General features: G+C 36.1%; 3 protein-coding genes across 8 annotated transcripts in view; 1 reads left to right on the top strand and 2 right to left on the bottom strand.

Annotated features, from left to right (window-relative positions):
* The window catches only part of LOC111444705 (protein PARTING DANCERS), a 5,553-nt gene extending 2,085 nt beyond the window's left edge, over nt 1-3,468 (bottom strand). Inside the window, exons 1-9 of one of the 3 annotated variants that reach the window (XR_002710725.1) lie at nt 3,286-3,468; nt 2,225-2,346; nt 2,064-2,152; nt 1,862-1,957; nt 1,673-1,767; nt 1,563-1,603; nt 1,357-1,440; nt 882-1,081; nt 370-553 (exon numbers count right to left, since the gene is read on the bottom strand). Coding sequence is in view for 1 of the 3 variants with exons in the window: in XM_023082715.1 (XP_022938483.1) it covers nt 932-1,081; nt 1,357-1,440; nt 1,563-1,603; nt 1,673-1,767; nt 1,862-1,957; nt 2,064-2,152; nt 2,225-2,346; nt 3,286-3,352 (744 nt within the window). In the remaining 2 variants the exon portion in view is untranslated. Of the gene's footprint in view, nt 1-369; nt 1,082-1,356; nt 1,441-1,562; nt 1,604-1,672; nt 1,768-1,861; nt 1,958-2,063; nt 2,153-2,224; nt 2,347-3,285 lie in introns of those variants that run through there. The other 2 variants (XR_002710726.1, XM_023082715.1) reach the window with 2 other exon arrangements.
* A 520-nt stretch (nt 3,469-3,988) lies between these two features.
* LOC111444942 (phosphoribosylaminoimidazole carboxylase, chloroplastic-like) lies at nt 3,989-13,373 on the top strand. 3 transcript variants are annotated; one of them, XM_023083096.1, is made up of 16 exons: nt 3,989-4,529; nt 4,675-4,890; nt 4,966-5,077; nt 5,521-5,583; nt 5,693-5,831; nt 7,733-7,788; nt 8,267-8,340; nt 9,782-9,929; nt 10,037-10,210; nt 10,639-10,726; nt 10,814-10,924; nt 11,595-11,692; nt 12,078-12,195; nt 12,458-12,552; nt 12,856-12,962; nt 13,044-13,373. In XM_023083096.1, the coding sequence occupies exons 1-16, from the start codon at nt 4,291-4,293 to the stop codon at nt 13,123-13,125; spliced, it is 1,920 nt and encodes a 639-aa protein (XP_022938864.1). In that variant the 5' UTR covers nt 3,989-4,290; the 3' UTR covers nt 13,126-13,373. The 3 variants fall into 3 exon arrangements, with proteins under 3 accessions (XP_022938864.1, XP_022938865.1, XP_022938866.1); XM_023083097.1 differs by lacking the exon at nt 3,989-4,529 and having other exon boundaries at nt 4,732-4,890; nt 4,962-5,077; XM_023083098.1 differs by lacking the exons at nt 3,989-4,529; nt 4,966-5,077 and having other exon boundaries at nt 4,823-4,890.
* Nucleotides 13,374-13,584: 211 nt separating this feature from the next.
* The window catches only part of LOC111444941 (phospholipase SGR2), a 12,195-nt gene continuing 5,728 nt past the window's right edge, over nt 13,585-20,051 (bottom strand). The window contains exons 8-21 of one of the 2 annotated variants that reach the window (XM_023083094.1): nt 19,393-19,563; nt 19,139-19,288; nt 18,230-18,295; nt 17,626-18,132; nt 17,383-17,461; nt 17,177-17,298; nt 16,957-17,029; nt 16,483-16,585; nt 15,957-16,050; nt 15,816-15,878; nt 15,267-15,315; nt 14,920-15,023; nt 14,345-14,391; nt 13,585-14,121 (exon numbers count right to left, since the gene is read on the bottom strand). In XM_023083094.1, coding sequence (XP_022938862.1) covers nt 13,893-14,121; nt 14,345-14,391; nt 14,920-15,023; nt 15,267-15,315; nt 15,816-15,878; nt 15,957-16,050; nt 16,483-16,585; nt 16,957-17,029; nt 17,177-17,298; nt 17,383-17,461; nt 17,626-18,132; nt 18,230-18,295; nt 19,139-19,288; nt 19,393-19,563 — 1,857 coding nt within the window. In that variant the 3' untranslated portion in view covers nt 13,585-13,892. Of the gene's footprint in view, nt 14,122-14,344; nt 14,392-14,919; nt 15,024-15,266; nt 15,316-15,815; nt 15,879-15,956; nt 16,051-16,482; nt 16,586-16,956; nt 17,030-17,176; nt 17,299-17,382; nt 17,462-17,625; nt 18,133-18,229; nt 18,296-19,138; nt 19,289-19,392; nt 19,564-20,051 lie in introns of those variants that run through there. The other variant, XR_002710762.1, reaches the window with a different exon arrangement.

The raw sequence follows: 20,051 nt of genomic DNA, 5'->3' as shown, positions 1-20,051 counted from the left end.
TTTTTTTTTTTTTTTTTTTTTTTTTGGAAAAATGCATTCTATAAATTAAGAACGAACATATTTTTATATAAAGTCAAGGGAACAAATATAATTATTTAAAAATAAACATCAGAACAAAGTAGGAATAGAAGTTGACTAACATAGAATTGACCAAATAATAAATAGCTATATGTTTCACTTGGGTAATTTTCAATTTACAAATTGAGTTTTCAAAAAAGGATGTGTTATTACCCCCAAAAAAATACCCATGTGGAGTGAACTAGACTCCTCCATATCCGTTACGGCACAAGTGAAGGAGGATATTTATTACGTAGCTTGGGGCTTAGGGTAATGGAAGGAGACTCGATCTAAACAAACAACAGGTTGCACTGACAAAAGTTAGCATTTATGTATTTTAATCTGAATGGGTCAACAGTTTAAACCGTGTCAAACTTGATTACAACACATTATTCCTACATCCTCAGGCTTAGCAACGGATATTATTATATTAGGAAACAGCAAAGTGGTAGATTCTTTCTCCATCCCTCTCGCCCAGTCTAAAACGTAACCTAGGCTGTTGAAAGACGACTCATCAGTATTTACCCTAAACGCTTGGAAACTTGCTACTCTCTTCAAATTTCACTTGCTTATTATAGTCTTATTACCACATAATTGGACCCTCCGAGCAACCAGGAATGCCGAGATTGACATTTTCCCATGTTGAATGTTGTTTTCTTACAATAATTTCAACCATGTTGAATGTGTACCAACTTAATTCTTCTATACGATTCTCATAGCATTTCCTTGGGTGTGTGTGTGTGTGTGTGCAGAAACATAGGCCAGGTTTCACTGAACTTGAATTCAAAGGTACGCAGCAAAAGAAATGCTAAAATTTGACTGACCTGGAAACTCTTCCGAGGAATTCATCAAGAGATTTCCATTTCCAATATCATCAATTTATTTTGGGACTGAGGTAGAACTTTGGATCCCTGAAAAAGCTCCTAATTCTCTCTGCCTTGTCCACTGACAGATCTGTGTTCTCCAAAATGCACTCCTTGGATGCTTTCGCGATTGCCTCGATTGAACCAATAGCTTGATTTAGCTGAAGAGTAGCCACATAAGAATGCTCAAATAAAACCCTTACAACTAGAGAGTACATATTTCCATCAATAAATTTCCTTTTTCAGTCGTCTCAAGATCAGTATCACATACAAGTGAAAGACGCATGCAACAATCGCCTTTACTTTGGTGGTCAATAACTCGAGAGTGAATGGTTTCTAGGTTATATCAGAGATACATAGAACGAGAAATGGAACAAACAAGAAAACTATGCCACACAATGAAGAGTGTGAGCTGGTTTTGTTCAAGTAAGCTTACCGAATTCGCATCATGATCATCAAGGCCTGGTACAGAAGACATGACTCTACGAAAAGCATCCATGACTTGCACGGATCTCTTCCTCTTCAACAAGAGCCCCAAAAGGGGGAGAAGGTGATTAAAACAGTGTAAAAAAGACATTATACGACCACCAGAGGTTAAATTGTCATTACTAATTCAAGTAGAATATATCTACACCAACTGACCTCAGTCCTCAGTTTTGACATGACATCTTGCTGCTTGCATGCTGTAATTTGATATAATTATTGAAGATGATTAAGAAAAGTATTCGGCCCAGATTAAAAATGGTTATTACCTCCACGGGAGTGTGCTATCTTCACAATCTTCTCAAAGCCCATCTCAACATCCTGAACTGGTACAAATGGTGGCTTACCAATTTCCATCCCATTTCTCCACGAGATTTGTAGGGAAAGAAAGGCACGTAAGTTCTCGAAAAACAAAATTAAAATACAGCAAGGAACCATAAGTGCCAGACTATGGTTACCTGAAGTAAGATTGAACAAATGAATCATTCTGCTCCTTGGTTGGAAGGGCAACAACAACATAGAAATTTGCAAACTGCTTCATCAACTTCTGAACTCTGTCAAAATCAGACTGAATCAAACACAACAAAAGGCAAAACCAGCAAAAATAATAATAATAATAAATAAATAAATAAACAACAACAACAACAACAACAAAGCTACCTGCAAAAGATTGATGACGTATTGCTGCAATCCCAACTTGTCACAAAAGCAAAAGCCACTGATAAACCCCCACAATTGAATATCAAGTCCTATAAGTGATTGCTATGAGTACAGAACGGTTGCCAATGAAATTTACATACCGAGAATGTAAAGAAAATTACTGGAGCGATTGGAACAAAATTGAGGCGAAATGAATTTGCGCTTAGGAAATTAGACATAAAATTGATGGTGGATGGATGCTGCTCATCTCTCCATATATTGCTCATCAAACAGACTCCACCGCCTGCACTTGTGAAACAAACAGATTACTCCAATGCACCATTCTCGTGCGTGCTCAGACATTTTGAAAAATGTACATACAAGATTTTTGTTAACATGTTCTACAAGTATAACCTCATTTCGCGCATAGAGAAATTTGATCATGACAACACCACGTCCACTTTTAGAGAACCACTATTCGGGTTTTTCAATTATCATGAGGATCTTCTTTTAAATTATTAGCCAATTAAAAAAAAAATTAAATAGAAAAAGGAAGGAAAAAAAAAAGGTGGGACGCAAGATCTAACATTGGATAGCACACTCAAAACATATTATATGTGGTGGCATAAGATTCAAAAACTCGAACATGTGAAGTTACGGCTCCCAGAAAATTATCAAATGTCTCGTAAAGAAATGCATTAAATCACGAGTGTTCTTATGATAATGCTAGACGGATCAAGAACAATACTAACGTCAAGACAGTAGACGCTAACTAACAATTTTCCTAGGGAGTTCTTAAAGCACAGACAATTTACATTTCGGAGGAGATAGATCTTTGTTCACCCGGAAGTAATCAGCACAGACAACTATAATTTTCCGCGTTTGAAATCATTTTATTTGCGGAAACTATAAACGAACAAAGTAGAGATTGAGCGACAGTGACAGTTGAAAACAAGTGAACGAACATTGACATGCAATAAGCAGATTCCTCTAAAATCGGAGAGCATATTTCTTCGTGTGTTTCCAGTGTTTGTTTATTTGATGATCAATAGATATCGCATCCCCGTGCCTAAAGCAATCAATCAGGAGAATTCTGCATTGCTTTCTACCCTATGAAATACTAACATAGTCTTGTGACCTAAAATGAATTCATGAGTCCTGCATTTGCATCCGATCAAGAATATACGGCTTTCTAGTAAATAACACACAGTTTAAATCAATAAGATAGTTAAGAACAGAGTACCAGAATTTTTTGCTTTCACTTGATTTCCATCCATTTGATTAACATGTCTCTGTGACAAACTCCCCATAGCAAACTCTCAGTGATAACATAAACTTTGTACAGAACCGGGGGAGAGAGAGGGAGAGAAGCAGCGGGAGGAGAAGATATCGCGCGCGAAAATCTAAATACTGTGCGAAACGAACTTTCCGGTACGATCTAAAAGGATCCCACATTCCAGAAAGAACCGGACAATGGGAAGCCTTCGTTGAGTAATGGGAAGCGTGCTAGTCCCCGAAAAAGCCTTGCCAAAGTTGTGGCTCAAAATTCAGGAGGGCTTTTAAATTATAGCAACAGTACCGGGGCCGAGCTGAAGCCTTTATCTAAGTCCATTTAAAAGCCCATACTTAGGCCCAAGAGGAAGCCTGTATCTAAGTCCATTTCAAAGCCCATACTTAGGCGCAAGAGGAAGCCCATATCTAAGTCCATTTCTCGGGTTTTGGACCTCTCGCTGGCTATTCTTAATTGGGTCGGGTCTTGGGCATGACCTAAAGCTTCACGCCTCATGCCTCACTTCTCGTGCCTTCTTTCTTTTAGACCTCATGGCTCTTGCCTCGTGTCTTACATCTTTAAGCCTCATTGGCCTCAAGACCCATGCACCAAACTGATGAACTAGGTTGAACCAAACCAAATGGTTCGGTTCGATTATTTGAAGAAAGCTGGAGATTCGTCGGTTCTCTAACATCCAAACCGGAAAGAATCGGTTCGGTTTATCTGAGAAAGGTGTTCAACCCACCAGTGGAGAGAGCAGAGAGCAGGGAGCAGGGAGCAGGCACCAATGTCCGGCGAAAGCATCTGCAAACAGTGAAAGAAGCCCCTCAGTTATTCCGTCTCTCTCGGCCGCCGCGCCGCCCATTGGAGTTTCTGATTCTTCTTCATCTTTCTAGTCAGTACATTCCATCCGTGTACGTGGAAAGCAGAGTACTCTTTCCTTCATTGCAGTTGTTTTAGGCTTAACTATTCCACACGATGCTTTCGAGTTCCTCGATGACTTCACCTAGCCGCCCAAATTATGTATTAGTTTCGGATATTATACGTACACCTTCTCTATCTTCGCAAAGGATTAAAGCTCTAAGCTGGTTTGTTGATTCAAACATCATCCCATCTTATAGTTTCCCTTCACTGCTAAAAATGGCCAAACAACCACAGCGCAAGAATCACACCCTACACTGCTCCGCATCATTTCATTCTACTGAGACTCTTCCCCGGTTTGTTTTCAATTCACTGCACCTTTTAGTATAACTTTTCTTCCAGGGATATGTTTCAGTCTATTTACCCCCACCTCCTTAATTTTGGAAACATGAGAATGAAATAGCTCTTGGTTAGAATCTCTTCTCTGGTATTTACTTGCAGGAAAGATGAAATTGCTGTTCATGGAGTTTCTGAAAAAATTGTTGGTGTCCTAGGAGGGGGCCAACTGGGTCGTATGCTTTGTCAAGCAGCCTCCAAATTGTCCATCAAAATCGCAATTCTCGACCCACTTGTAAACTGCCCTGCTAGTTCGTTAGCTTACTATCACATGGTTGGTGACTTTGATGATAGTAATACTGTCCAAGAATTTGCTAAGAGGTACATTTTTTTACGTTCATTAGTTCTTTTTTAATGCTCATGGTAGTAACAGTAAGTTCCGTCCATGGTAGTTAGATGTGAAGTCTTAACAGTTGAAATTGAACACGTTGATGTGGCCACACTAGAGATTCTCGAGGAGCAAGGAATTGATTGTCAACCGAGAGCATCTACCATCCGTATAATTCAGGCCTGTGTTTCTTCATGTGTACATTTGGTTTTGAAAGCCATCTCTTTTTTAAGTCCAAAAGTTACTTGTCAATTGTAAGATTTTCAGTCAATCTTTTATTATGAGGACCGGATGAATGAAGACTACATCTATAATGGAAATAGAGGAATGCATAATACATACACCTTTAAAGAAGCTTCTAACCAGAAATTTGCCTATAACGCTGTTATCATGACTACATCTTATTTATCTTGCAGTACTAGTCTCCTCCCTCTCTCTTCTTGTTGGTTGATATCTATTAAAATAGCCAATGCATGTGTTATACACCTATCAAATTGTCCCTGCAATCTGCTCAAGAAGATTAAATCTTCTAACCTCCACCATTACGTTGCTCAGAGATCGAAATAAATTGTCTACTATATTTGTTTATTATTTCTGATCCTTTATCATTTATTATGTTACAGGACAAATATCTCCAAAAAGTTCATTTTTCTCAGCATGGAATTCCATTGCCCGAGTTTATGCAGGTTATATTATCTGCATTGACTTCTCCTTAATGGTGTTGCCATTCTTGCCCTTATATTTGTGTTTAACAGTAGCAGATTTCTTACTGACCATTAATGTTTTCTCTTACAGATCGAAGATCTTGAAGGTGCAAAGAAAGCAGGTGATATATTTGGTTATCCTCTCATGATTAAGAGCAAAAGATTTGCTTATGATGGACGAGGAAATGCTGTTGCGAAAAGTGTGGAGGAGCTTTCTTCTGCCATTTTTGGTGAGATATATCTGATATATAATTTGTTTCTTTATTTTAAGTTCTTTTTAAATATTGAAATTGCAATATATTAATAACAGTATGCTAAAAGCCTGTAATTTATTGCGATTTTTTAAATTTTTTTTTTTTTTTTTTTTTTTTTTTTATAAGAGACAATTTCATTGGTGAGTGAAATTTACTAGAGGGATGTATAATCCATGATGTTTACAAAAGACCTTCCCAATTTGCAATGAGGGAGGTATAACTATAGGAAGTAAAAATATTAGACAGTTTACACCAAGATATAGCTTGATAAACAACATTGTCGAAAAGTTTTGTGTAGGTCTGTATCGTTTCTGCAAATATTCTTTGATTTCTTTCTTTCCACAGATTCCAAAAGAAAGCCATGATGAGGTTTTTCCATAATAGGGCTTTTGCGTTCTTGAAAAGGTGGTACGTTAAGGCCATATCCCAAAAATCCTTTACCTCCCTAAGAAATGTGAGATGCCATCCGAATATATTAAGAATCGTTGTCCAGAAATTTTGAGTGTATGTGCATTGCATAAACAAGTGACATTGTGATTCGTTTGCTTTCTTGCATAGTGGACACCAATTTGGAGAGAGAGTGATGTAAGGCATTCTTTTTTGAAGATTTTCACTTGTGCTGATGGCTTTATGCGCTATTTCCCAAAGGAAGAACTTCACCTTTTTAGGTTGATGTTTCCATATTGTCTTTGCTAGCGTGGGATTTATTGCTTCTACTTTTTCCCCCATGTCCATCATCAAGGATTTTGTAGAAAAGACTCCGTCAGCGCTAAGGAGCCAAGTTAGTGAGTCTTCTTTGTTTGACAATACCACAGGGGCAAGGTCAAGGCTTAATTCGGCCCACTCTGTTACTTCATTATCCTTCAGATTCCTACCAAGCTTCAAATCCCAAAATTTGTTGACAACATTCCACGTTTCTTTAATCGTGGCTTTTTTGTTGTGAGAAAGCCTGTACAAAAGTGGATACTTCAAAGCTAGCGTGGTGTTTTCAATCCATGGGTTGGTCCAAAATGATGTGCTTCCCCCATTCCCCACCTTATGGTGAGTTCGGTGGGTGATGAGATTTTGATGTTTCTTTATGTACTTCCAAGGCCCTTTTGTAGAAGATGGAGGGAGGTGATCTTTGTTTGATGTAGGAGTATATTTAGCCTTTATAAGATTTCGCCATAAGGCCTTTTCTTTATGATGATATCTCCATATCCATTTGGCGAGGAGAGCTGTGTTCTTCCTTATCGAGAGAAGACCGAGACCTCCCTTTTCTGTTGGGAGGTTTATAATATTCCAACGAACAAGGTGTGCACTATCTTTCCACAAGTAATTTCTGAAAGGCCTTTCTATATCTGCGGCCACTTTTTGTGACATTTCAAATAGAGACATATAGTCCCGTAACTTTTTGAGAACAACCTATGGGTTGCTCAATGAAACGATCTTGATTTCACACTATGTTGTGGGCTGAGGAGAGAGCTACTCTACAAAGCGGTGGGAAGTGGGATAGTACTGACATCTAGCTCATCGTTAGGTTTTATGTTTTCCTTGGGGCATCAATGTTGATTTTTTTTTTTTTTTTTTTGTAGGCTTTGTTTTTTAGGATGCTCTTATGTTCCTTTATTTTTTCTCAAAGAAAGTATGCTTTAAAAAAAAAACATATGGAGATGGAGATTCGAAGCTGAGACATTTTGGTTTAGGATATGTCTTAATCAATTGTTACATTTTTTTTTGTACTTGTAGAAATTTAATTTGGGAGTCTAAGTAATTAGGCATTTTGTATGCTTGTTATGTTTACTTCTTGGTCCGTTTGAGATCTTAATTTACGCATAATTTTATTTAATATATTTCCTTGTTTTCTAATAACTTATGCACTTTGTCAATATGTCCAGCTCTGGGTGGATTTGAGCGTGGCTTATATGTCGAGAAGTGGGCACCTTTCGTGAAGGTTAGGTCTTAGCATGCTGTTTGCCTTGTTGATCATTCACCTCACTCTTAATTGCTTTTTTCTCCCTATGTATGCATTTCCCTTTCTTTATTTCTTTTCTTTTATTTATTTATTTTTATTTATTTTTATTTATTTTTATTTATTTTTATTTATTTTTATATGTAACGAAAGAATTTCATCGGGAGTAAAGCCATGTCCCAAGCAATGAAGCTTACACAAAGCTTTTCCAGTTAGCTTAAAGAACATTTTAGTGATAGTTGTTGAAAGGAGCATAGAATCTACACCAAGAGAGCCGTTAAAAAAGAGTTTCTAGAATTTTTTTAGTTTTCTTTCTTTTGTAAGAATGTGTGAATGTGATAAATGAACAATAACACAGATCAATTTGCATATGAAGCCCTGGACCTAAGCATTATGAAGTTTCTGTTTGTATATCTTTTTCAGGTTGACATCTGATCTTTGTTTTCCTTTTGTTTGATAGGAACTGTCAGTTGTTATTGCAAGAGGTAGAGACAACTTCATGGCATGCTATCCTGTTGTTGAAACTATTCACAAGTAAGTTGAAGGATACAGTTTTTATATGTTCTTCCCTTTCCCTTCTTTCAAACTTCCATTTCTCCTTGCAAGCTTTAAAAAAATGTAAATTCATGAAATGTATAGCTCAATGGTATTGGTGAGTATTACCTCCTTTATGGTAGGAGGTTCAAATCCCCACAACCCCACTTGTTATTGTAAATTGCATGCATCATATGCAAGTGTCTGTAAATTATCAATCATACTATGTCGATGTCTAACTTTTTATTTGATACCTATCTTCGTCTCTCTATTCTCAGGAGGATTATAAAGGGTTTGTAGTTGTAGAACATGAAAGATTCAAAGTTGAGGTGAACGATAAGTTTAGATGTACTTGTCCTAGGTTGAGTAAATGGAGGGAAGATAGTTCTTTCATAAGTTGGAAGATAGAAATAAACATGCTATGGTGGCGGATGTTATCCTTATGGCAAATCCTAATTATCATTTACAAAAACCTAGTTGGGTCAAGATTGACAGGTTTTTTATCAAATCTTTGTGGAGCTCAAGAAGTATTGCTTTGGCTTCCTTGGATGCAACTTGCTTTCATGGGAGTATCCTTTTATGAGTTGATCCTTCTTACAATTTCGTGAAAATGGTATTAGGTTATTAAACACTTGCTCTGAAAATTACTGTTGAGGACCTTCCTTTACTTTCGTTTCTAGCCTAAGCTTAATTCCGATCATTGCTTCTTCTTCCCCGCCGTCTTTGAGCCTTCAGCCGCCAGTCTTTTGTGGAAGTCAAAAGCTGTGTTGTCTTCACAATAGATTTATTTTTATTTTATTTTTTTTATCAACCTAATCAGCAGGGTGAAACAACTAAACAGTGGGCCATAATATCTCGACTTTCAAGTTGTAGTAGGGTCTTTTGGGAGTCTTTGATCAACCCAATATTTTTTCCACCTCCATGAATAGTTTCTACACAGTTATGCTTACTGGCCCCTTGCTTAATTCCAAAGCTAAAGCTTCTTGTTACAGTGTGGTGAAGTGTATTATGTGAAAATTTTGGCTGGAAGTAATTATAACTTTTGAAATGTTGAAGGGCAGCTCTTAACTTTTTGGGACCGTATGTTTTTGTCTCCTCTTCTCAGGCTGTGTTAGATAAGTCTTCTGTAAGTATTAGCTTTCTTTGATTCTTTATCAACTGGAGCAATTATTTGGAACTCTTGGTTCTGCAGGCTCATTTCATTTATGATAAAAATTCATTCTTATAAAGAGAAAATTGTAAGATGTAATTGCACTGATCTTACATTACTCCTGTGCATTCAGACAGCACATTGGTTCTAGCTTTGTTTTTGGCCAGTTCCTCTTGCTGGGCTGTTGTTTATAGGTCTTTTTTTTTTTTTTTTTTTCCATTTTCTCAATGATAGCTGATTTTCCATAAAAAAAGTTACTTAGGCATCACATAAAAAAATTTGTCCCTGTAGAGAAAATATTTGTCACATCGTCAAAGCTCCAGCTAGTGTGTCATGGGAGATCAAGAAACTTGCAACCGATGTTGCATTCAAAGCTGTTAGCTCTCTGGAAGGTGCTGGCATTTTTGCTGTAGAGTTGTTTTTGACAGAAGATGGTCAGGTTGTATAATCAGTGTTAACTTACTGTAAAAATATCGTGTTATTAGCATTTTTCTTCTTTTGGACTCTGGGACTAATGTACTGATCATCTTTTTTTACCTTTAACAGATTTTACTGAATGAAGTGGCACCTAGACCTCATAATAGTGGTCATCACACAATTGAGTCTTGCAAGACCTCTCAATATGAGCAGCATTTGCGGGCAGTCCTTGGTCTTCCCCTTGGCGATCCATCAATGATAACTCCAGCTGCTATTATGTATAATATTCTAGGTGAAGATGAGGTAAATTAAGAATATGTTATCCCCTTTTGCTTTGTGATATTTTCTTTATTGATTGAAACTACATTTGCTATTTTTAAAAACAAAAGAGGAAGAAACAATACATGTTAGGTGCGGCAGAATTCTTTATGTTAAGCAGCTTAAGTATTAGAGGCTAGGTAATTTAGTGATTTAAATGTTGACTATAAGTTTCAATACCAGTGAACTTATCCTGGATGAGGCTGAGATACTTGGAAGCTATATATGATATAACACAATTTGATACTTTTGAGGGCATCGATGATTGATCAATCATAATTAGGAGAACAAAGCCTTACTAACATTAAAGGCAGGGCATCAGTTCAAACTTCATAGTAGAATAGACTTTGAATATGCATGTTGTAGCTGTAAGTAAACACTTGTGATAGTTGTTCTGTTGCTGTTTTTTTCAGGGGGAACCTGGTTTTTATTTAGCTCATCAACTGATGCAAAGGGCATTGAGTATATCTGGAGCTTTTGTTCATTGGTATAATAAATCGGGTTAGGCTTAAATTTTTCTTCCTCTTTACATTTTTCCCCTTCTTGAATTGCGAACTCAACATTTAATCGACTCCCTTCATGAACCAGAAATGAGAAAGCAAAGAAAGATGGGTCACATCACGATTGTTGGCCGGTCTATGAGTGTTGTTGAAAACTTATTATCATTCACGCTTGATGAAGCTTCTGAAAAACCTGCAGGTCAGCCTCCCTCCGTGATGCTTCATGTTTTAGTGTTTCATCTGGTTTTTTTTTTTTTAGCCTGTTAACGGTTGTGTTAATTGAAGTACGATTTTCAAAGGAGTGGTTACAATGCTAATCAAATTACTATATCAGTTATTCGTATGCTCTTTCCTTAGTTATAATCTTTTCAATGTCAACTTAGAAAAGAGAAAAAAGAAAATAATGTAAAACCTCACATTATTATTTTTGGCCAATTAGAAGAAAAGGAACTAGCTTTTATACTAGTTCATACAAACGTTCAATCAGCTAGGGACTTAACTAACTAAGCCTAACAATTTTACCTACTAATCTTGAACTTCTAACTAATCTTGAAAATTAAAGAATCTGGAACGATAATACAGCTGCTAAAAAATACAGAATTTCCCTAAATGCTCAGCCTTTATAACAAATAGGCCAGATCACGCATTATGGATCTTATAAGAAAGTTATATCATGACTTATTGGTTAACTTATAAATCTAGCTTTTGTATTTCTTAGTTTCGAAGGAAAACCTCTTTCCTATTCCTAAAGGAAATTGCATATATATTGGTAGGTAGGTATCATTGAAGTTTCATATATGTATAGTAAAAATTTGATCTTTTCTCTATTTGATCATTTCTGTTTCTTATTAAAATCATACTCAACACAGTTGAACGCCGTGTTGGAATCATAATGGGCTCGGATTCAGATTTTCCTGTAATGAGAGATGCTGCAAAGGTCCTTGACACATTTGGTGTGCCTTACGAGGTTAATTTTTGTATTTGGTGATTGACGTTGTTTTTGTTCATGATATACATACTTTTGGTTAAAAATACCATTTTGGTCCATATACTTTTGATTAAATGTATATATTTAGTCTTGGGTTTTCAATTATAAAAACAGTCTCTATTAGTCTCTTTAAATTTTGAAAAAGTATTCACATTGCATGTTTCTTGCGTGAAAGTTATTATTCAACCAATTTTGATAAACGTAAGTTCAAAGGACATTTGAAGTACATGAGTTAAAATGAAACTCAAAGTAACGGAGCCACAATTGTATTTTAACCTATATTTTCTTGATGGATATATATATATATGTCTAACCTGTGAGTTTTTTTTTTTTTTCTTTTCTTTTTTCTTTCAAAAATATGCAGATAAAGATAGTTTCTGCACATCGAACCCCTGCTTGGATGTTTTCTTATGCCTCATCTGCTCAGGAGAGAGGGATCCAGGTTATCATTGCTGGTGCTGGGGGTGCAGCCCATTTACCAGGCTAGTCATTTAAATGCTTCCTAGTATATAATATTTGGATAGAACAAAATATGTCATTCTAAAGGGCTGGTGAAATGAACAAAATTGCTCGTTTACGCAGTCTTGAGTTCAAAATTACTTGGGTCACTGGCTATTGCATGTTAAATTCAGGGGATAGTTCTTAGTGTGAAATCTGGCAAACAATGAAAGATTGGGGATTTCTATATTTATTTTCCCAAAAAATAGGGAATTTATCATTAGCGACTGGTAGCTTGATTTTCAGGTATGGTTGCCTCACTTACGCCGTTGCCTGTTATTGGTGTCCCTGTGCGTGCTTCGACATTGGATGGACTTGATTCACTTCTGTCAATTGTGCAGGTACTCTGTTTTTGTCTCAAAATAATTTCTGGTTCTATCGGTTTGATTAATAATTTCTTTTTGGCGTATAAACATAAATTTTGGTGCATTTTTCGAGGTCACCTATTGTGATCTGTTAAATCAGTTGGTCCCTAACCTATCCCTGGAATGAGATTAAGAAGGTTTTAAGTGAATGTGCTAGCATAAGTGAATATATGGGTTTTGTAGAATTGATCTTTTTGTTTGCTTTTGGCAATTGTTTGTGCAAATTCTTGGTTCCCATTTCACGAGCATTTATGATTATTTTAAGGACTTCTGGTGCAGATGCCGAGGGGAGTTCCGGTGGCTACTGTTGCAATCAATAACGCAACCAATGCTGGTTTGCTGGCATTAAGGATGTTGGGGGTGGCAGACACGGATCTACTCTCAAGGTGCTTCTCTTATTTGCTTACGAATATATATTGTGGAACTTCAAGTAAATAAAATGAGCATATGGTACTGTTAATGTGCAGGATGAGCCAATTTCAAGAAGACACCAAGAAAAGTGTATTGAGCAAGGCAGAAAACTTAGAAAAAGGTGGTTGGGATGTGTAACCTTTACCCAAAAACCATCAATTCAAAAGAGCAAAGTAACTTTGCTTAGCCATTTCTATTTCGACTCTGCATACATTCAATAGAATTCCTGTAAGCAGCAGGAAGTGTTTTTGAGAAGTGACGAGGAAAATAAATTAATTTAGTTCAGGCAGCTATTGAGGCTATGTATGTTTACGGCTAATGTAGTTTCCTAGTCCACAACTTTACAGATCATTTATCCTCTGAATACGAATTTTTATCTTAGGGAACCTGGTTTTGCATTGGTACTGGCCGTTGGGAGTTGAAGCATTCTAACTCAAATAAGAAATAAGAATTGTGACCTCAATGAACTCATGATTCTTCACTTGCAGAGAATTATCAATGAACTCATAATTATAAAATACTATGTTTATATGTTTTATCTGTCTGCCTGCGTTCTTACACTTGCAGAGAATGCAGCAGTTTAGCCTCACAAGTTCATTACATCTAATCATCTCACAGCAAGAGGTATACTAAAAAATTTACAGGTATTAATTTACAATTTACATTTAATCTGAAATATTACGTCCTCGTTTTGTTTTCCTTTCCTTTATATGTACATGGAAAGAAAAGAGAAACCACAAGTCTCTCCCCATATTTGAAGGTGGGAATTTGCATACTCATTAACATAACAATCCCGGCCGTCCAACCTTCGGCATCAAAATTCACTAAACCTTAGAACTAGTAGTAGCTGTACCTAGGCTAGGCCACAGAGAAGATGATGCTATAGCCTTTGTTGCACTTGACGTCTATCTTTGATTTTTCATCATTTTCTTCACTTTCCTTGAGAAGCTCCTTACCACAGCCTCATCGGAAAATGTTAATGAAAGCTCCTCTTCAATACTCTCTCTTTGATTGTACCAGCAATCCTTTGAATCGGGCTCAGTATATTCTGGGGGCGTATCGGGATCTTCAGGTATATCCCGATACAAGTGTTTCAATATGAAAAGAGCAGTGTCATGATCCCTCCAGTAGTTTCTGCATGCCAAAAATCAAAACAGTTAGAACGAGCAACACTCCACTCAAAACTATTTCATTTACCAAGACAGCCTACACAGCAATGCAGTTGCAGAACCCAATTTTTTTTGGCAATATATGGAAAAGAATAACACAGTTTTTCAGGGAAAATATTGCTTAATGCATGGAGAATAGAGGGAAGGGAACGTTATTTCTACTGGATTTAAGTATACATGAAACTCACGTATGGGACTTAATGGCTTGCAGATATGGATGCTCAAAAGTTTTATCCTGCAAGTCAACGAGCTTTAATTAAAGAGAGATCAGCAGAGTTATTCTCACATAATCGATGACAACGATGTCAGGCATACAATTCAAGCTGGGAACATATATATTATTTCATAGAGCAAATGAAAGGATAAACAACCGGACAATAAGAAAAAAAGTATAAAGACGAAACCTTTGGTACAGATCACAAAAAGACTTGATGGAACTACAAAAACTATTTTTGCCTTTAAAAGGTGATTTGGATAAAAAGCATCTCGGGAGGCCTAAGACGTTAGGTTGCCCCAGTTTTGGCCAATTACAATTCATTAACTAATTTGCAAAATACTTCAAGTTGTGATACCTAAGGTAGCTCCACCATGCATCTATAGTATACTTTGTCATAGTACTTCTTAAAATTTTGGTTTCTCATCCAAAGACTAACAAAGGTATAAACTACTAACTTTTGAATCATGCATTTACATGATAACAAGCAACGGATTTTAGACGGGAAAATTCAGCATCTTGATATCATATGGTAAAAGGTGCACATACTTGAAGCATGTGATCAACCCGCCCTCCTTCACTTCCTGTCAATCTCTCCATCATTGCAACACCATAAGACTTCAGTTCTCCTCCTTGAAAATCCTCAGCTCCTTCTAGAATAGGTGCACAAATATGAGAGAGAGAGAGAGTGAGATTTCATTTTATTTATTTATAAACAAGCATGAGAAGAGGGAAGAGGGAGGAGGATGTTCTAAAAGATGGTTCTTAGTTTTTTGAAAAAAGATAACGATATCGAAAAAATACAGCACATAGTTATCCTACAGATCCTGCTAGCCACTAGTGAGTAACAATGTACAAAATCAGAGCAGACGCCGCTTTAGAAGCTGATATAATACCTTCTACACCATCTGCCTTTCTAGACTGGCAAATTGTGAGTACTTTAACCTGTCAAATAATGTACATCAGAACCGTCAGCAATTTCTTACATTAACCCAATACTTAACATATATCTTTCAGGAGGAAGATAATTGTTTTTTGTTCAACAAAGCTCTACAAAGATCCAAAACCAAACTTAAGTTACTGAACATAAATTGGGAGGTAATTCGATATATATTCCACTATCTTCATTACTGAACATAAACAACCATTACAAGGAATTCCACCCAAGAGAATGTTCTTAAAATGCATTTTAACGAGCGAAGCACTTGGGAGATAATTCCAAGTACAACTTTAACAATAATAGAAGCAAAGTAATTAAAATAATCTCAGAGGACACAATGTGGTGAAATCAAATGGTGTACTAGTGACTCATATGGTATGATGAAAGGATTTAAGAAAAGTGATTTGGAAGGTTTAAAAGGAAAAATGATTTGAAAAGAAAAATAAAAAAACCAAAGCCAAGCATGAGAAGAAGACGAAATCTTAGAACATCTAGAACAACCCACCCCCAGAGTGTGTAGATTGTCCTTCATTGCCTGAGAACGAAGAGCCAAGTTATCAGTAAATTCCTGCATAACATTCAGCAAAATCTATCAGAATCCCAAAACAATATCAATTCACAATATCAATGTAATGAAGATATTTACCCGAAATCCAATATGCAACCTCCTTCCACCTCTATGGAATGGTATAATAACAGGTCGTTCAAGCATGTACTCCTTGCAAACAAGTGGCTCTACTCTGTATAATTTTTTTATTAAAAAAAAACTTTCATTAAACGTTCTCCATAATGTAGACTGACTACCATATCAAGAACAAAAATAGAAAACAGACCGCAATTATAGATAAAAGAAAATCACAACATTTTCTTCTGTTTTAAAGGGACAGAATTCCAACTATAAAAATTATGAACGAACTCAGATACACAACAAATAAATGCTCTAGGCAAGCTTGCATGGCCAAAAAGCCAAAACAGTGTCTTCCTCAAGTCGATAAATAAAGAATGAGGGTGTCAAACAAAAAGTGCATGTGGGTCAAAGAAAAGAAAAGATGATGATGATCAAATAACAGACAGTAAATCACAAGGTGGCTGTTATAAAAATGAATCAAGCACTTAGAATGTTCAAATATGCATTCTCTATTTGCGCAATACAAAAGATCACTTTGAAAGACCTGTATGCGACCGGATCAAATGGATGAAAAATGTTAAACATTTGACGGCAAGCTGGCATTTCTTCTTTTATATTTTCTTCACCCCAATATTCTTGCCCTTTTCCTGAAGTCCAACAAATAAGTTTTTAGAAACGTCAAAATCATTTAGCGTATAAACCTAACTCTAGGAGTGCAACTGAATAACTCCAGATTCAGAAAGAACATATTGAATATCAATAACAAAATAAATAGAAACTTGCTAGTTTAATACCAAAAAGAAAAGTCCCCAAATTATCTGCAATGCAAAATCAATTTTCACATCAAAATTGATCTTGCATTGCAGAAATTTGGAGAGTCTTCTTTTCTAGGAGTTGTATACCTTGAAGAATTATCCCTGCTCATTATATCCATAAGAAGTTGTTTCATGTTTAAAAAAAAATATATATATATATATATATATACAATGTAGCTAGCATGTCACAGATGTGTGCTTACCAATTCCAATACGGATATTACGAAGTGCAAGAAAAACGCCAAGAGGAGATCCAACAGCAAAAAATGTATCAACCTAATTAGAGAAAAAAAAATTGTACATAAAATAGTTGGGGCAAATCAGTGTTCCCTGACGTTCAACAAGAAAATAAAATAATACACACATATATGTTGGAATATGTCAAAAGAATTTCTCTTCTCAATCCCACTCCTCCCACCGTACCTTAAATGCAAGCTTTTTGTACTTTATCTGAGGAGTAAAACTCATTGAATCATCATCTTGATCGGGAGGCAACTCTTCTAACATGGGTTCCTTGGGCATACCTATTAAACTTTTCTTATTTCCTGATAATGTTTCAAAGACCAAATATATCATGGGTACAATTTCTTCCCATAAGTAAACAAAGAAGTGAAACAATTAGGAGGCACCTTCATTCAATACTCCATCTGTATCCCTATTAGCAGACATCAATTCAAGTTCTGCCAATTTCTTTTTAAGATAATCAACCTGACAAATGAGAAGTTCAAATAACACATACTATAATAAATGGAGACTGTACACTGAAAGCATACAAGAATAAGTAAAACAAGACATGTATGTGCAAGTGAAAGCATACAAAAATAAATAAACCATGACATATGTATGTGTGAAATAATGCTGAGTCTACTGACCTCTTCTTTCAGGGATTTGATTATTTCATCTTCATCTTTTGAATTCTCAAATTGTAGTTCGCCAATTCTATTTAGACTGGGGACCTCTAAGTCGCAATTTTCATTTTTATTTAACTCCTCCAGCTCATCACTTGTTTGAGGAAGCCTTTTGCTGGAATCGTAATCAGCTTCCCCACAAGCATTTTCATGTTTAATAATGAGATCAGATGAATGCAATGGCACAGGATCCGCAACTATTGAAGGATCTTCCAAATGCATATTTCTCTCACCATCCTCTTTAGCAAGTTGTACAATGTCTGCACATCCATAAACTGCAGTAGAACAATTATTCTCCGTATTGCAAGAAGAGTTCTGTGCAGAGGATTGATCATGCACCCCCGAGAACCCTTCACTTCTAGCATGTTCCCCATACATCCAATCCATTGGAAAAGGAGATGACAGATTCTTCTGGTGGCAGAGGATATCATATGAAAGGACACTTCCCAAAGAATGTCCATATATGGAAACCTAATTAATAATACAAAATACATAAAAATACCCAATTTGTATAATCGATTTTAACAGAAGTTAATAGTAAGGAAAAAAAAAACTTTAAGCCACATACCTTTCCATCATATCCTGGATTCCTTCTAAGAAATTTCATATAAAGTCGGTTTAATTGGTTAGATACCTGAAGAGAAATGTAAATACCCGTTTAGTCCTCTAGAGCAAAGTAATGTTTGAAGAGCTTATATCATGAAAATCTGTCAGTGCTACATAACCAGTATTATATCATTTGTAAACATGATGCCTCATAATCGAGTGTCATTCACAAAAAGGTTTCTTGTAGTCGCTGCATTTATTGGATTATTTAAAGCTGGAAAAAGCTTATGTAATGGTTTTTTCCTGGCAAGGGAGTTCCCCTTGGCCTACAAGTTGTATTTTCTTTTTAGTTTTTATAATCTCCCCAGTTTCTTATCATAAATATATATCTCACAACTAAATCGACAAGGTTCTAAAATCTTGAATCAGCAATAACCAAAACACCCTAGCAAGTTTCAAGAAGAGTTCATTGCTTATAAGGCAAAAAAAAATTACTTTCCTTCCGCCAACAAAAGTTGATTCACATTCAGTAAATGTGGAAGACGAAACCTTATTAATTCCCAACTAATCTTGGTGACTGGTCATAATTCCATTGAGCCATGTACTGAGATTGAGAGTTTGGCGAATAATTAGCCATGTAATGAGATTGCAACTCTTTTTAGCATCACCCTTCTTTATAACATGGCGGCTATAGATTTCATTAAGGCTAGTATATTAGTGCACGATAAGAGGGCAAAGTTCACAAGGCAGGTATAGGTGTCACCCTTCTTTGATGATATGTATCATTTGCATAAGAATTATATATACTGTCATGAAAGAGCGAAACTGACAAATCATATGTCAGTTAACCCATCAACAAAGAACTATGAAGAACAAGTATAGATAAAATGAAAACATTGGACAGCAGCAATCTAAACAAAGCATGCAATACCGAGTTGATGATGTCTTGACAATATATGGGACTCATGTAATATAAAACATCATGAGCTGTCGCACCCAACATGACACGCAAACCCTTCACTCCATCTAAAGTAATTTTTTCAACAGCAGCCTCACCACTAAGCTTCAGACCCTTCCTCCACTAAAAAAAAAAACAAAAAAGTTAAATGGAAATGGCATAATAATAGGGATCAACAAGGTGAAATATAAAAAATGCCAAGAAGCAAAGAAGGGTTTCTTAGCTACCTGGCATGGGATAAAGAGGACTCTTTGAGTGCTACGTTGGTGTAAAGTGAGGTGCCGCTCTCCAAGACTAGATGTAATATGCCGAAAGTTCCCAACATCATCAACTAGATTAGATTTCTCCAACCTTTGACCAATACCATGAACCATAAACACAAGGTGTCGAACAGGAACCTAAAGCAACAACCTCAGATGAATGATGTGGCTTCCAAAGTGACATGGTATATGCAGAAAATTTTATAAAATCAAGTTAATTATTAAATTATCAAATAAATACAAAAATGACGAGAGAGTTCAAATCATTAAATTAATCGAGTAGTTTCACAATTCGGAAATCCATATAGTTTTTTGCATTCACCGAATAAGACAGTTATATATGGTTGTCAAGCAGATTCAAACTTCAAACAAAGGTTCAACACCTTATCCATCTAAATTAGTGAAGAACCATCCAAGCATGTAAAGAAGGGATAAATCCTCAATGCCAGGACTATATTATCCTTAAAATAGATGAAATTATTTAAGAACAGTCATAAAACATCAGTTGGTTATTTAAAGGGAATACTTAAACTTCAAGTTACTGTTCCAAATCTTATCTTATTATCAAAGAGCTTGAAAACACGTAATATATACTTCTGGGGAAAGGGGGGGGGGGGGTATTATTC

Source organism: Cucurbita moschata, unplaced genomic scaffold (assembly GCF_002738365.1).
Source record: "Cucurbita moschata cultivar Rifu unplaced genomic scaffold, Cmos_1.0 Cmo_Scf00007, whole genome shotgun sequence".
Classification (NCBI taxonomy): Eukaryota; Viridiplantae; Streptophyta; class Magnoliopsida; order Cucurbitales; family Cucurbitaceae; genus Cucurbita; species Cucurbita moschata.
The sequence above is the reverse complement of the archived record's forward strand: the minus strand, read 5'-3'. Positions and strand labels throughout refer to the sequence as shown.